Source organism: Xenopus tropicalis, chromosome 3 (genome assembly GCF_000004195.4).
Source record: "Xenopus tropicalis strain Nigerian chromosome 3, UCB_Xtro_10.0, whole genome shotgun sequence".
Lineage (NCBI taxonomy): Eukaryota > Metazoa > Chordata > Amphibia > Anura > Pipidae > Xenopus > Xenopus tropicalis.
Window position 1 is genome coordinate 63,841,682 of NC_030679.2, and position 17,538 is coordinate 63,859,219.

The 17,538-nt window shown below is 38.0% G+C and overlaps 1 protein-coding gene across 2 annotated transcripts in view; it reads left to right on the plus strand.

Annotated features, from left to right (window-relative positions):
• scaf11 (SR-related CTD-associated factor 11) overlaps positions 1–17,146 on the plus strand; it is a 49,171-nt gene extending 32,025 nt beyond the window's left edge. Inside the window, exons 9-15 of one of the 2 annotated variants that reach the window (XM_002932806.5) lie at positions 3,625–3,723; positions 6,059–6,165; positions 8,924–12,466; positions 13,546–13,874; positions 14,332–14,532; positions 15,319–15,438; positions 16,422–17,146. In XM_002932806.5, the coding sequence (XP_002932852.1) occupies positions 3,625–3,723; positions 6,059–6,165; positions 8,924–12,466; positions 13,546–13,874; positions 14,332–14,532; positions 15,319–15,438; positions 16,422–16,523 (4,501 nt within the window). In that variant the 3' untranslated portion in view covers positions 16,524–17,146. The remainder of the gene's footprint in view (positions 1–3,624; positions 3,724–6,058; positions 6,166–8,923; positions 12,467–13,545; positions 13,875–14,331; positions 14,533–15,318; positions 15,439–16,421) is intronic. The other variant, XM_012959926.3, reaches the window with a different exon arrangement.
• The last annotated feature ends 392 nt before the right edge of the window (positions 17,147–17,538 follow it).

Genomic DNA, 17,538 nt, shown 5'->3' on the forward strand with positions numbered 1-17,538 from the left:
TACAAAAAAAAAAAATTGTTGGTTCAAGAATAAAACTTTAAATATTAGAGTTAATTATTTTCTATGTAAACAGTGTAATTTAAAAATCAAAAGTACAATATATTATACATTTTAATGAACAGAGAGGAGCACACCCTTCACAAAACCAAATGCCCTGGGTGCAGGTAAAATATAAAGAAAGGGTACTGCACACACAGGGGCTTAATGCAAAGAAAAAAGTGTTTATTGAAAAAAAAAATCCAACATTTCAAGCATGGTCTGTGCTCTTCCTCAGGGACAAGGTTGTTTTTTTTTTTTTTTCCCTCCCCCCCAGGGATCCCCTTGGGAGCAATTCGGTGATGATATGACAATTTACAGTTGTTGGGACTTAAATTTCCACTACTAGGTCCAGCCAAAGAGAGGCCTTCTTTTTTTAAAGCATTAGTAACAAAAAAAGAGAATTAACTATAGTAGTTAAAATATACTTTTGCCCTGCACTGGTAGAAGTTATGTTTGCAAGTTCTATTTGCTCCATAAACACCACTATAGTTTATATAAACAAAGCTGCTATGGGGGTAACGTTCAAATTTAAAATAGTGCTGATGTCAAACAGGGCTGAGAATCATCCCCAATGCTAGCATCTGCTTTTTTTCTTTGTCAGATTTGACATGTGGCCTTATATGTGTGAGCTTGAGTTCCAGCTGGTCAGCCCACAGCCTAGATGCCCATTTGAAAACAACTTAAATTTAAGAATCTACTTTGCACATCCACACTATACTGTTCTGCTTAGGGCACGACAAAGGACTAAATTAGACTACAGGCCAAGGTCCCCATACACGGGTCGACTATAGCTGCCGATATTGGTCCCTTGGACCGATTCGGCAGCTAATTGGCCCGTGTATGGGGAGAGCAGAGCGACCTGGTCGACCGATATCTGGCCTGAAATTGGCCAGATCTCGATCGGCCAGGTTAGAAAATCCGGTCGGATCGGGGACCGCATCGGCTCGTTGATGCGGTCCCCGATCCGACTGCCCCATTGCCGCCCACATAATCCGATCGTTTGGCCCCAGGGCCAAACGATCGGATTATTTATTTTTTTTACCTAAATGCTCCCCGATATCGCCCACCCGTAGGTGGGGATATCGGGGGAAGATCCGCTCGCTCGGCGACATCGCCAAGCGAGCGGATCTGCTCGTGTATGGCCACCTTTAGACTGGTTTTTTTTTTTTTTTTTAGCAATGCTAGGGATTCTGCTATTGTATTCCAAGCGGGTACATTTTATAGGAATAAATGTGCTGCATTGCTTTCAACTAATCTCAGTCAGATGAATTCTACATTGCTGTTTAATTACTTATCAGCGATGCAGCATGTGGATTTCATACATCTTATGACAGGCCAAAGTTTGGCTTTATAGTTTTAAAAGGAAACAGCACATTAATCTACTGAATTAATTTTAAATTTTATATTCATATACCACACAGGCTTCTTGTGCTTTTAAAATTGGATGCACAAAATCTTAATGCTGCATTGCAGATAACTTAAAGGAAAAGTAACATCAAAAAATGAAAGTGTTTTAAAGTAATTAAAATATAATGTGCTGTTGCTCTGCAAAATACTGCTACAGAAAAACTACTATATAAATAAGCTGCTGTGTAGCCATGGGGGCAGCTATTCAAGCTGGAGAAAAGGCACAGGTTACAGAGTAGATAACTAGTAGATAAGCCCCATATAATGGGGGTTTGTCTGTTATCTGCTAAGTAACCTGTGCCTTTTCTCCTTTGAATGGCTGCCCCCATGGCTACACAGCAGCTTACTTATATAAACTATAGTAGCTTATAGTCTTTCTGAGGCAAACACACCAGTTGTAGCAATGAAGGGCAACAGTACATTATATTGTTATTACTTTTATACACTTTCATTTTTTGGTGTTACTGTTCCTTTAAGTACTGGTAGTTAAAATTTCTTCATGGGGGGGCCATTGCTGCCTTCTTGATGCATAAAAATAAATTGCTGGTTTACTTTAACAGTATTGGATTTTATAAATGTTTTTTAATTTGAAGCTAGTGGTTCTACGTAGATGCTTTTCTTATGGTTTCTAATCTGATGACTGATGAGGTAGCTACCTGTTAAGACTACTTACTGCTGTGGCTTGTATTAGCCATGCCCAGGTATATATTTGAGCTTATCCCAAGCTGGCAGTTTTACCATATCATGTTCTATGACACAAGCTCATGGAGGACATCAACAATCAATAGGGAGCCACTTTGACTGTCCAAATCACTCTTTACATGGCCCTATACATGGACTAATGATGCAGTTCAGAAATTATCACATTGTGTAGAAAGAAAAATTGCAAACAGTAGATGGGGAATAATATTGTCTTAAAATTTTTATATATACATAACTGAAAATGCTGCAAAGTTTATTTCTAATTGCTAATTTGTCATCGTCATTTACTTTAAAGGGACACTGTTCTTGAAATAATACACACTGGTTAGTAGCGTACACCTGCAATAAATAGCTCTCAAACATGCTGAAAGTCTCTAAAGTTGCTTTACAGTGGCTGAGTAATGGAAGTACAGGTATAGGACCTGTTATCCAGAATGCTCGGGACCAAGGGTATTCCGGATTAGGGGTCTTTCCGTAATTTAGATCTTCATACCATAAGCCTACTAAAAAATCTATGAAACATTAAACTCAACAGGATTGTTTTGCATCCAATAAGGATTTTCTTTTATATCTTAGTTGGGATCAATTACAAGGAACTGTTTTATTACTATAGAGAAAAAGGAAATCCGTTTTAAAATTCTGAATTATTTGATTAAAATGAAGTCTATGGGAGACAGGCTTTCTGTAATTCAGAGTTTTCTGGATAATGGGTTTCCAGATAAGGGATCCCATACCTGAACTGTGATTCTTTGATGCAGCCTGTGCTGTAACACCTACCTGCTTGGAGCTATCTACTTAAAACTTTTATATTGTTGTGGCCCTATAGCAAAGAGTAAAAATAGGAATTTAAAAAATATATTTTAAAGGGGAGCTATGGCTTCCAAACCAAATTTTGTCATAGAGCCCCGGACAACACAGAAACCCCTAATATACCCATAACTGTAATCTGTTCCTTCAAAAAGTATGAATAAATACCACTTTTATATGCTCAAAAAACTGCAAAGCTTCTCTTTCTGCATCATTTAAAATCATGGTTGGGGAGGAGGGACTAAGACATTGATGTAGCAAATTGTAGCAATGTCTCCATGACTTACAGACAATATACAGGAACTACATAACCCACAATGCATTGCACTGCAATGTTCCTTATTGACATCACATATGCAGGGCATTATGTGATTTGTAGGATGCAGACTGAGGACAGTCGGCGACCGTTAAATTTTGAGTCTCAAAATTGTGAAAAGGCATATTTTTAGTTGTATATTACAAAGTTGCTTGAAATTTTGTTTACTTTTCAAAGCTTAATTTGTGTTTGGGTGGAGTTCCCCTTTATTTTATCCTTACAATCGTTTCTGTTCAAAATAATGCTTTACAGATATTTGTAATATCTAGTTTAGATTCTTTAAATTGAAGATTACAAATAATTTACACAGGCATACCATGTTAATCATCTGTCCCATGTAAAATTTCTTTCAGTTCATATTTTTCACACGATTCTGAAATCAATTTGATCCAAAAGAAGAGAGATGAACTTAGATACTTCAGGACACCAGCTGTAGCTCGGCAGGCCCAATGGTAAGATATGAATGTATTTGATAGGTGATTTTGTGCGTTCCTGATGGTCTGTACAGACGCCCTTATGTAATTTTGGAATTAAAAATTATTCCAGGTTTAAATATTTAAAGGTTAAACGCTGTGGTTGTTTGTCAGCAGTGAGGATTCTGTCAGGCAGCACTTAAAGTTTTTGGGTAAAGGCAAACAAGGAGATTTGTCACCCGTGGGAATCCTGCACTACCATGGGCTACAAATTGCTTGAAAATGCCTTTCCCTTCACAAACTTTCAGATTACAATATATAAAACACAATACATGCAGTGATTCAGTTCAGTCACAGAAAAATGAGAAATAAGGCATTTTTCAATAATAAAGCTGGCTTGCCGTATGTAATGTGTTTTTCATGTGTTGAATGTTGGTAAAGGGGAATGAAGGGCTATTTCCCCAAGGGTACTGGCACACAGGGAGATTAGTTGCCTGCAATAGCAAAGATTTATGGCAGGCAATTAATCTCCCCAAAATGCTTTCACTTCAGCAATGATGTAAAGCGCCAGTGGCAAAACATACATGACACTGTTTTTCTCACTGCAGCTTCAGGTGACTTCTGGAAAAAACAAAGTGCTATGTTTTCCTACTGGATATTTACATTATGGCTGGTGGGAAAGAATTTTGGGAAGACTAGTTGCCCCACGGTAGCCAAAATTTATTGCAGGCAATGAATCTACATAACTAAAGTTTATCTACTAAAAAATTATTTATACATTAATTAAACCCAGTAAGGATAATATCGTAGTTGGAATTAAAAAAAAAGGAATTCATCCTTAAAAGTTTGAATTGTTTAATTAAAATGGAGTCTATGTAAGGTAGCCTTCCCATAATTCAGAGCTTTCTAAAAAATGAGTTTCTAGATAATTGATCCCATACCTATACTTCAGTTAGGGTGGGATTTCAGAAGAGTTCCACTTTGACACTCATTGAATCCCAACCTGGACATCAGTCCAGTTGAAATTTTGAGAATGTGGGTACTTGTGATACTAAATACTTCAGCGTGTGACAGAATATTTTCATATTTCTGAAACCGTTTTTAGGGCCCGACCAAATTCAGTTTTAAAGAAACCTTTTTGCTTGAAACCCATAAAACCACTGCATTTACAATATAGAATGAAAATGAACTACTTATCACACATTTTTCTTTGATTCTATTATGTAGTTGTCTGAGTAGTATGCTGTAGAAACCGCCCAGCTTAATATTGTTTGGTATTTATTCTTATTGCCTTCAGCACTGAAGGACAATGTCAGATGACTTAATTCAGGTGCTGATGAGGCTTGTCATTTTAAGGTGGCCATACATGTAGCGATTTTCGATCTTTCATGTGACTGCTTCAGATATGGAGGTAGAAACAATAGAAATTCTGTCTCCTGCCAATTCAGCCCTGAACATAGATTTCGCTCCAAAAATCATACGAAACAAGATTTTGTACAATATCATTGGTGCGTGTATGGCCAGCTTTAGACCTTTTTAGTCAATAAATGGTGGCATGGTTGCAAAATTAAATGAGCGCATAATGATCCCATGTCTAATAGCTTAAAGGGGCAGTTAGCATTTGTTCCTTATATTTTATCCTTGTTTGAAATTAGGTTACCTTGTTGCTAGCACCTCCCCTCTCACCAGGCAGTTGTTTAAGTGGAGCAGTGGTTTGAATAAAAACTACAGTAGAAGTGTAATATCAGGATTACTCTGGTTTTTTATTTCAGGTGGCAGTCTCACAACCAGATAGCATTTTACATTTTGTGAGCCATAATAGGGCAAATAGTTGCAACTATACACATTGTTCTTCTGTTTAAATGTCTCCTATCGCAAGCTTTTCTTAAAGTAAACCTGAACCCCCCCCCCCCCACTTCTTTTTTTTTTTTTTTTTTTGTCGATCTACATACCACACTTGCTTTCGAATCTTTTTACACCTCTTTCTTTACTGTCTTAATCTTTCATAACCTGACCTTGTTCACATGTATTGTGTCTTCTTTTCTGGCCTATATGTGGAATTTAGGGATGATACGTTGTTGCCATGATTGCAACCGTCACAAAATGACACTGGCTTGCTTACTGTGATTGTGTATTTTCAAGTAATCTAAGTTGAGTGCAAGGGAAGTTTATTTTTTAACATGACCGAAAAAGGATCTGGAATTATTTGATAGGATTTCCTTTAATCCCCATTGTGGATTTCTTCCCTTGTAAGATTAATGGCCACAGTAGAGAATTAGTATTTTGTTTGCATATACGCAAGGGCTAACTGTTATTTTAATTAATTGCTGTGTACTTTTAAATAATAAGTGATCGAATACATTTTTTTTTTTAGCAATACACCTCTTTCTACTGAAACAGAAACACTGATACTTCCACTGCCTTCCTTTACTTTTTTTGACCATATCTTCCCATTAAATCACTTTTCGGCCAGAAACAAAGGTAATGTAATTATGTAAATTTTATGTTTGCATCACTAAAGAACCACTGTGCCCTTAAATATCCTACAGAATTGTTCAAAATGCAGGAGGGACATGTGCTGAACTCGGTTTATAGATCTTTCCATGTCAGCTATTAGCAGATTTTAGGCTGAACTTGGAAAGTACTACTATATAATACTAGTCTCCTAGCCACTAGATCACACCCACTGCAGACTTTTTAAGAACACTGCAGGAGTGACATGTTGGGTGCCATTTCTAACTGCATTTATGCAATTTAGTTTTGAAGTTCAGGTTTTTACTTTACCTATTCAGGACAGCACAGAGGTTCCCAATGACATTGGCAGAGAAAGAGCACTCAAGGCATTTTACCCATAGTGAATTTGCATTGTTCTGTACTTTGTTTTGAAGGCTATTTGGCTGCAGGAAAAAAACAGCCCCAATAAATGAGCATGTGAGTTCACCAGATGATATTTTTCTTATGGTTTCTGGGTATTAGATTAGCTGCCCTGTGATTAATCCCCTTTAGTGGTGCCGACTAACCTCTGAATACTTTCCTACTCAGGCAAAATATTTTCCTACCAGTGATTTGCATTATTGCAGGCAGGAAAGCATTCATAAGAGATTAGTTGCCACTGCTAGAGGAAATTAATCACAGGGTGGCTAATCTCCTCATGTGACATTGCCCATAGGGTGAAGACCCCCAGAGCTACAAGTAGCAGCTACTTTTTGTGGCTACTAAAATAGACCATGCTGACCATTTACTGATAATTGTCTCTACATGTGTTTTAGCAGGGGCAATTCTATGGTATTGTCTATGGCAGGAGATTTTCTGGCATTTATTAGCAGTGACAAGTAACTGCTACTAAGTAGCTCCGTGTGGCTTCACCTTTAAGGTGACCATACATGCATCTTTATCATACAAAAACTTGACTGATAAATGATTGACCAAAATTTAATGTATTTAATCGTGCATTAGGTAAATCACCCCTTTGCAGCAGAAATAAATTGACAGTTGTTTTAGTGCTTTGGTATTTTTTGCTAACTTTAACTCCACAGGACCGGAGGTAAATCTTGTATGAAAAGAATAATCTCAGAAAAGTTTGGATAATAAAACTACACATAATGAACAAAGACTTAGTCATATGGAAAAGTTTGGGAACCCCTCTTAATCCTTTGGAGTTTTGTTTATTATTGGCTGAGCTTTCAAAGTAGCAACTTCCTTTTAATATATAACATGCCTTATGGAAACAGTATTTTAGCAGTGACATAAAGTTTATTGGATTAACAGAAAATATGCATCATAACAAAATTAGAGGTGCATAAATTTGGGCACCCCAACAGAGAGATTACATCAATACTTGAGCTTCCTTTTTCAAATGTAACAGCCTCTAGACGCCTCCTATAGCCTTTGATGAGTGTCTGGATTCTGGATGGTGGTATTTTTGACCATTTGTCCAGTTGTATGTATGTATGTATGTATAACTTTATTTCAGTTAAGTTACATTTGATGGCTGGTTCAGTTACATTTGATGGCTGGTCAAACCGAAGCACAATTTGCAATTGGCCACCATTAAACACCTTTTCTCATGACTGGACACACCTGCCTATGAAGTTCAAGGCTTAACAAGCTAATCCAACCAATTTGGTGTTGCCAGTAATCAGTATTGAGCAGTTAAATGCATTCAAATTAGCACAATTACAACGGTACACAAATTTTTGCACAGCCAGTTTTTCACACTTAATTTCATACAACTAAATACTGCTGCATTAAATATCTTTGTTTAGAAAACACCCCAGTACTCAGATGTTTCTGGGAAATGAAAGACATACCACTGTTATCTTTTTTTTTTTTTTTGTTGAAAGCGGAGTAAATTATTATGCTGGCTGAAAGGGGTTCCCAAACTTTTTCATATGACTGTATATTTACCTTTTTGCTGCAAACCACATAGCCTGCACAATATATTTTGGTTGGTCACAGTAGGTTTTGCAGGCTACCAGTAGAGTTTGAAAGTTTTTTTTTTAAAGAATTTAAATGGAATACCATTGCTTTCTCTCTTCATTGCTATGAAGTTATGTTTTCTGTGGCAATGTAGCATTTGATGTGTTATTCCCCAATAGAAAAACACCACTGACAAGGCATGTAACTTATATAAAGTGCCATGCTAGAAAATTTCCATGTAAGCGTAAACAAAAAGCCACTTTCTGGGAGCTAGTAATACCCAGACCCAGGGGAACACAGATGTTTAAAGGATGTTTAAAGGAGAAGGAAAGACAAAGTCACTTGGGGGTGCCAAAATGTTAGGCACCCCCAAGTGACTTGAATCGCATACCTTTTCCCCCGGGCTGGTGCCCCTATTCAGAGAGAACAGCACCAGCCCGGGGTAGCTGCAGCACTTCCTCCTTCCGTCTTCACGAGCGCGCGCATGCGCAGTAGAGTGAAAAGCTGAACTTTAACAGAGAAGTCGGCTTTTCACTCTACTGCGCATGCGCCTTTCGTGTAGTCGCAGCGAAACAAAGCCGGAAGGAGGAAGCGCATCGCTACAGGTACCCCGGGCTGGTGCTGTTTTCTCCTAAATTGGGCACCAGCCCGGGGTACAAGGTAAGCGATTAAAGTCACTTGGGGGTGCTTAACATTTTGGCACCCCCAAGTGACTTAGCCTTTCCTTCTCCTTTAAGTAACTGTTTATTTTAAACGGAGAGCCAAATTATTATAAGAACTTATACCGTAACCAGTTTATTTCTCTCTCCTTCGCAAATAGATTTCTCAAAGAGAACTTGTGCTCATTCAGGCGCACAAGAAGGCACTGAAAAGAAACGGGCAGCTGGTGCTTCCAGTACAAGAGGTACAAGAAAAAAACCTGTTCAGTCAAGCACAAGGAGGAGATCTACAAGAAATAGCAAAATTGAAGATGACAGTCAACTTCAGAGTTCCCCAAAATCTAGTAATTCTGACCACAGTGCTACTGGCTGCAACAGCTCCTCCACAAATGCAGAGTCATCTGAAAAGGTAGTAAAGCCCCCACCTAAACAAAGGAAAAAAACATCTAAAAAACGATCACAGGTTAGAAAAAGGCTTAGATCCAACACACGTGCACAGGAAGAATCTGATGAAAGTAAGGAAAATTCAGGCAGTGAATCAGAACAAAGTTATCAAAAGAAGCCAAAGACATCCATGGAAAGCTCTTCAGATATGGGACACACGGACACAGATACCTCTGCTGATCATGTTGCTGATATGTGTGAGCATCAAATAGATGAACAGTCTTCAGATATACCAGTTTCTGATACTGACAAACAGTTTGATGAACAACATTCCTCTCTCTCTCCTCAAATACAATCCTCTGATAAAATTCAACATTCACCTGACTTCCAAAATGAGGATAGTTTTGATAAAGACATTGCATCTTCTCCTGGGTTAAACAATGGACAACATTTAGGTTCTGTACCAGATTCTCCACCTTCTGCAGAGCATATTGTTTTATCTGAAACTGATTCTCAACTAGATGCTGCAGGAAACATTAGTTTGTGTTCGGAGGAAAACAATTATCCTGGCACTCAAGAAACAGAGAAGCCCCAAGATTTACAGACTTCAGATTTTGCTTCAGAACAATCTGATGGAGAGGATCTGGAGCATAACACACATTCTAAATCTTTGTCTGCTTCTGAAACTTTTCTAGAGTCTGAAAATGCAGCAGGTTTACCACTGATGTCAATGGAAAAGTGCCATCAACTAGAGGAAAATGACTCTGCAGATTACATAGAAGATAGATTACAATGTGAAAAGGATGAATCTGATGGAAACCCTTCATCAGTCACTGATAGCCATTCCATAGTAAACAAACCCAGTGATTTCCCTGTTTCACATAATGGACATAACTCTCCTCCTTCATTAGAAAGCACTGTTGTGTCACAGATAGATGAGGAATTTCTATGTTTTTCTGCCTCAGAAAAACGGGAACAGTCCAAAGTTGGTAATTTTGCAGATATTTTGTTAAAGGAGCAATCTGTTGCTTTAGAAGCAACTTGTGAGTCATCTGTTTCTGAAATGGAAAGTTGCAGTGAATCTTTGCTTCAGAATAAGTTGTTACCAACAAAAGAAGATGATGACACAGCAGGTGGCTTTTCAGAGCATAAAGAATGTTTTGGGGAAGAAGCTAGTACAGCAAGTTTACAAGAACATAAGGAAAAACCTAACTTTGTTTCTATAAATGTAACCGATCTCCCTGAACAATCAAACTTTGCACAAATGCACGTCAAAGTGGATGATTGTGAAAAGCCAGTAAATGTTGGCATGGAAAGTAGTACAAGAATGCATGAAAATTTTGAAAGCACTATAAACACAGGTGTTGATTTAGAATCTCACAAATTGAGTGTTAATGAGAATGGTGATAAGTCGGATCTCAATCCTGAGCAAGAATATTTTTGTAAAAATGATAAATCTGCTTGTGATTTTGTTAGTGAAAAACAATGTGAAATGGACAGTATTCAAGATGTTATGGACAAGGAAACTCTAAAATCAGAATCAGATTCTCAGGTGTCTGAAAAGGAAGAAAAAAGTAATATTCAAAAAACAGAATCGAAAGAAATTAATGAAAAGCTTAAAAAAGAAACACGAACCAGGAAATCTAGGTTTCATTCTCCATCAACGACATGGTCTCCTAGTAAAACTGATCTAAAAGATAGACCAAGATCTCGTTCAAGATCTAGAGCACGGGACTCTCCAGCTAAAAGAAGGTCTAGAAGCCGCAGTAGGGACAGAGAGCGAGATCGTGGTGGACAGTGGAAAGGGCGAAGCAGAGACCGTAGACATAGGAGACAGTCTAGGTCTAGATCTAAAAGTCGTTCTCGCTCAAGATCTGGATCGCGTCCCCGAAATAGAAACAGATTTTCTGCATCTGATCGAAACAATGATAGCCATTCTCCACACTGGAAAGACAGGCGGTCACATGAAAACTGGAGAGGTTCTAGAGGACATGAAAGGTACAGAAGAAGTGATAATGAAAAACCTAATGAGCATCTACGACGGAATGAGCAGTATAAGTCAAATGAATATTCAAGACGAAATGACCAAGCAAAGTCAAATGAGCACTTGCATCGCAGTGAGACAGAAAAAAGGTGGAATGAAGCAGAAAAGCACGGTGATCATTTTCGGAGAAATGAGTCTGAGAAGACTGCTGAAAATTATCAACTAAATGAGTTAGAACAAAATAATGACCATTTTCCTAAAAATAAAGCAGAAGTGCCCTCTGACCATTCTCAGCCAAAAGAGCTTGAAAAGTCCACCAAACATTTAATGCACAATGAACCACAAAAGCCCAGTGAACATATCCTGCAGAATGAGCCAGATAATCACAGTAATACTCTCCGACAGGATGAATCGGATAGGCCCTCTATCCCTTTCCAAAAGAATCCATCTGAGAAACCCAATGACTGTTTCCAGCAGGAGCCTGAGAAACGCAGCAACTCTTTCTGGCAAACTGAGCCTAAGCAGCATAACGACTCTGTCCAGTCTGATGAACCAGAAAAGACCAACTTCTTTCACCGCAATGAGCCAGAAAAGTCTGGAAATCATTTCCAGAGGAGTGAACATGAAAGGCCCAGTAACAGCTTCTGGAGGAATGAGCATGATAAGTCTAGTGATCATTGCCGGTGGAATGAATCTGAACAAAATCGCAGTAATTTCTGGAGAAATGAGCCTGAGAAGCCGGACAACCATTACTGGCCAAATGAGCCAGATGAACCAAATGAGCAATTTAGAGACGAAAAGCAGAATATGAATAGAGAGAGATCTGAGCAATATCCTGGAAATAAAAATCATTATCCAGATTGGGTGGCAGAAAATAACAAACCCTCTGAAAAAAGAGGAAGAGGAGCAAATCGATCAAGAGGCTATACTAGGGGATCTTCCTGGTCGGATAACCAGTACCGTTCAGGGGATTCATGGAATAGAAATATAAATTCAGAGTGGAGGGCACCTAGAGGTCGTGGAGGTCGTGGTAGAGGTGGGTTCCGTGGTGGATTAAGCTGTGGTGACCAAAATGAAAATCATTGGAACTCTAGACAGCCTTTCTCAGGAAATTTTGGGCCTGAGCCTTCTGGATTAACAGAAAAAAATTTTAGGCCCAAATATGAACCAGAACCTCCCAACCCACCTGCTGACCGCTCTGGATGGTCATCTGCATCAAGCTGGGCTGTAAGGAAAACATTACCAGCTGATGTTCAAAGTTATTATTCAAAGAGGGGGAAAAGCAATGCAGGCCCGCAGCCAGGGTGGTCAAGACAGGAAGTGTCTCAGGATCAAGGTCAGTACTGTTATATTGTTTTTAATTCTTACAAAAAAGTGTTCTTTACACTAAAATATGTAAGATCCTGCAGACCTCTGTGCAGCTCATGTTTATCCAAGGTTTCTTTTAATATCAAGCTAGTATATTATATAAATACATTTCTTATAGTATTGCAGAAGAAATGTATTAATGACATCCCCTTCCTGCAGATATTTTAGGTTTTAATGCTTTTTAGAAGAAAAGACCCCTTATCTGGGAAAACCCCAGGTCCCCAGCATTCTGGATAACAGGTCCCATATCTGTAATAGCTTAAATCCATGATTTAATTCAACCCCAAAATGAATCTTTAAATTAAAATCCATTTGACCTCTCCCTTTAGGGGCATATATGTCTGTTACTGCACCTGACACACACAATGCTATAAAACCCATCATTATTTTCCTACTGGTGTTTCTATGTCCTTATTGTTCATTGCCAAAAATTCTTCCTAGCCATGAATTTTTGAAACAGATCAGTTTGGCATACATGCACAGATATTTATGAAGATTGTGTTACAAAATAAAAATCTTAGATTATATAATGTAACAACCAATGTGTCTCATAACCAGTTTTACTCGTGTGTGGCCCCTATGTGGACAGGCTCCAACTGATGCTGGATTTTAATATACCCAATATGGCATTTAAAATGAAGCACTGCCTCTCTGGTCATGAAGTTTAGTTATGAGTGTTTCATGGTCACTCCTATATGTATTTTAGCTGCCAAAATAATTCTGAAAAAATGTATTTTTGTTTTTAGTTGTGTATGCTCTCTATTTCAGGCCACAGTGCAGCCCTGTGGGGATTGGGTTTTTATGTTGGCTGCCAGTTCTCATACTATTCACTAAAAAAACATTTTTTGTGTGTGCATAAGAGTAGTTAATTTGTCAACTGCAATTTTTTTTTTTTTACTGATTGTTTGATTTTTTTTGAGGTTCATGTAATATATGGATGGTTGCCTTGTTGATATTTAACCATTTTGCCTGAGTAAATTAAAGCTAAATTTCTAACACTGTTTTTGTGTTTTTTGGTTTTTTTTTTTTTTTTGCATCTCAACATAGATCAAACCATTAAGGAGCCTGCAAGTCAGCAAAGTGAAGCATCCCAAGTGTCTGTAAATATCTTACAGCCTCAAGTGAATGTAGTGCCTCAGCAACCTATGAATATTTTCCCATATCCAGTGGGCGTCCATCCTCCCATGGTAAACATCCAACACAATCCATTTAATATTCCTCCACAGCTACCCATGCATCTACACCCTGGGCTGCCTATAGTTCAAGTTACTGCTTCTACCACAGTTCCTCAGGGACTGCCACCACCTCCACCACCTCCACCACCAACGCAACAAATTAACTATATTGCTTCACAGCAAGATGGAAAACACTTGCAGGTATGGTTTTAATGTGTATATATAGTTGTTATTTAGCTTTAGTTTCAGGAGATCAGTAAAATAGGCATATTTTGTATCAGCAGATAGGCCAAATTTCAAAGAAGAAAATTATATTCTAAGCAACTTTCTTAGAACCTTCCTTAGTTATGTAATTTTGTGTCACAAAGCTCTTTGAAACATAATTTACTTATTGTATTATAATTAATAATCAAGACCCTGTTATAAAATAAGAGAATATCGGAAGTCACCTCGGAGTTCCATGACCTCTATAAAAGCACTCAGCCTGTAACCTCTTACCTTTTATATGGTCATGAAATTCCTCAGTGAATTAAATTATTCTTGTATTTTACAATAGGAAGTACGTTATTGACTATATAAATGTTTCTCTGTAGCTAGAAGTAAACATGAGTGAACTTTGTTTGCTGCTACAAATGAAAATCACTTTTTTGTGTAACAGGGCAATCCCAGTGCTTCTCATGTAAGCAGTAACCTGAGTGCACCACTCTTGCCTGCTCCAACAGCACCCCAGGGAATTGCTGGAACTATGCTGGGACCAAATTCTGGTAGTGTTGCTACCTCAAGTTATCCAGTTAAAGTTTCTGCAAGAAAAGAAAGCATAACAGTGGAGGCCACTGCAGATAGCTCCAAGAAGGAAAAGGTAATTGGGCCTTGACACCTTTAACAAACATATTTGTGTAGGAGCATATGAAGCAGATCATTCATTCTTCCACCTGCATTTTGTATGCAGACGGAGGAAAGTGGATCCGCTTCTTCCTGGATCTCCGTCAACACAATGGCACAAATTTTTCCCTGTTTATTTAAATTGGGATTGTGAGTGGCCTGGCGAATAGTAATACAGTTTGGTGAGAAATTAGCTCACATACAGTGATGAATAGGCCGTTAATGAGTCATTTAGTGGGCAGTCTCTCATATCTTCCCTATGATCACATGGAGTGTCAGCTCATGTGTATTTTTCTTTCCACATCTGGGTTCCCCCCCGCCAAAAGTCTGTTCTGCTGGAGTATTTCCTGCATTATTATATTGGTGGCCATCAGGAAGCCCCATATACTGTATTTCTGTTTTTAACGGGTGGCTGACACAGGAAATATCTCCCGACACTTTGCTGCTCAGTTCTATTTCTAATTGTTAGATTATATAATCTGATAGGTGAGCGAGAACTAATCAAGAAAACTAAAAGAAAAAAAGTAGAACACTATGCAATATGTCATTTTTTGGTGGTGCTTACTTCTGCTTTAATTTGTCTGTGAATTGTACTGAACTTGTAGGTTAGCCCACCACATAGGTTGTTTGACAAATGATACTTCGTATATGGCTTGACATGATGTTTAAAATGTTCTGGTGCCATATATATTTAATATGAGTTATTTTATCTGTAAATGCTTCATATTTTGTAACTTTAATTACTGGTTTTATTTAATGATAGAGATTGCAAATGCAGGAGAGAGCAGCACAGGAAGTCAAAATAGCCATAAAACCATTTTACCAAAATAAAGATATAACAAAGGAGGAATACAAGGAAATTGTAAAGAAAGCAGTTGATAAGGTAAGTCTGTGCTTTTTTCATGCAGTTGGAAAAGTGATTAAACATATTGTTATGGACTTGATAATATTAAAATGTCATCAAAGAGTCCTTTGGAGCTATGAGGCAGGCTGGGGAAGTGCCCAGCCCTCAGGTCTGCAGCTGGACAGCATTCAATAAAAAGTGACTGTAAAATATGTCTGGCTTTGGGTAGATACAGTACTGGTTACATTTGCAAAACCAACACTATAATAAGAATTTCATTTACCTACCTGTCGTAAAATCCATTTCTTCTAGTCAGGAAATGTCAGTACCTATGGGCAGTATTGCCCCACCCTGTCAAGGAGGGTAGGACCTATACTAAAGTAAATCAGAATTAATCATGACCTATAAGACCACCTGACTTCCCCCTCACTGCTGTTATACATTTGACATAGCAGTACAGAAAAGTCTTGGCATTGAAAAAAAATGGACTGACATGTCGGGACTAGAAAAAAAAAAGAATTTAATACAAGTAGGTAAGTGAAATTCTCATTTTCTTCTGCGTCCCTTCCATGTCAGTACATATGGGGTTTACCAAAGACATGCCCCAGAAATAATAGGGGGTGGGTAAGAAACAAACTAAACAGGTCATACCCAATAACAGACAAGAAACAGGGAAGCTGATAACATATAGCCCCTGAAAATGAAAGACCAAAAATTCTGTACAGGCTTTAAATGTCCTTTCCCTGCTACAAGGGTTCCCTCAGCACTGTCCTGTGATCCTAGAAAGTAAGGCTTGGCACTAACTAAGCTCTTTTGGGCAGGGCTCTCTTCACCTCTTTGTATCAGTTATTGATTGCTTTTTATCTGTTACTCTGTATGTATGAAACCCACTTATTATGTTGGCGCTTTATAAATAAATGTTAATAATAATAACCTCTGGCCCCATCACTCAATGGTAGCAGCTCACACCAGTGGTGAGGAGGAAATAATTCACACCTTGTATCTTTTATTTGGGTTTTCAGGTTTGCCACAGTAAGAGCGGAGAAGTGGATTCATCCAAAGTTGCAAATCTTGTAAAGGCTTATGTAGACAAGTACAAACATTCTCGGAAAAAAGGGGACTGATAAAACAGTTTGAAATTGATCTTTTTCTTCGATCATGAGAGTCAAATGTTGGATATAATTGTGAAAGTGCAATTTCAGCGTCTCATCTGAATTGTTCGCAGCCATTATTGGAATCAGGTTTTGATAAAATTAATTTTCAGTGTAGAAATGTTTGATTACATTTAGTGATCTTTCCCTCCCTCCCCCCCCCCCCCCCAAAGCCACCCATGCATTTTGTTTTTACTAGCAAAGATATATGGTTTAATAATGATGTACAGCATTTTGACTTAATTATGTGTGTAAAATTAGAGATGTCTTGATACTTGGTTCTCAACCAGGAACTGTATGTACAGTACATGTAATCTGTTTGGGTAAAATTTCTGATCACAGAACTCACCTTGATTGTGTTTTCCTCTAATTGTAGTGAATTGTTTTTCTGAAATCATTTTGAGCTTAACTGGACACACTGAACTTTCAGTGTACATGATGTATTAAACTGTCTGAATCTTGATAGAGAATCTGTTTAGAAAATAAACTTTCAGAATAACAGTATGCTACAGCAAAGCTGTGTCCAATAAATATATATATTTTTTTAAGATGGGCACCACCTATGGCAACACCAAATAAATACTATGCTGCTTGTTTGGCTTTGTGTGTGATTTTTAATAAATACAATTGTTATCGTACCAAGAAGAAATAACCATATGCCTTGGAAAGTCATTGTAAACTCTTGTAAACATTCAAATAACCCATTTCTATTGATGAGTGATATATTTAGCTACATTTTGAACTTCATTATGGGGTGGATTTTGGGCTTTACAGTCCTGTCGGCATCCCATCCCATATTTGTTAATACTTCCTGTTTCTCACAATGATATGCAAGGGTTAATCCTAAAATAACATGGAGGAACACTGATAGAAACTCACTAGACCTAGTAAAAGTACTTGTGATTTTCGGGGGAACAAAAGCTTAGGAGCCAATTATAGTAAGAGGGGCACAATAGCTTGTGTAAAACTGAAGCTAGAAAATTTCCTT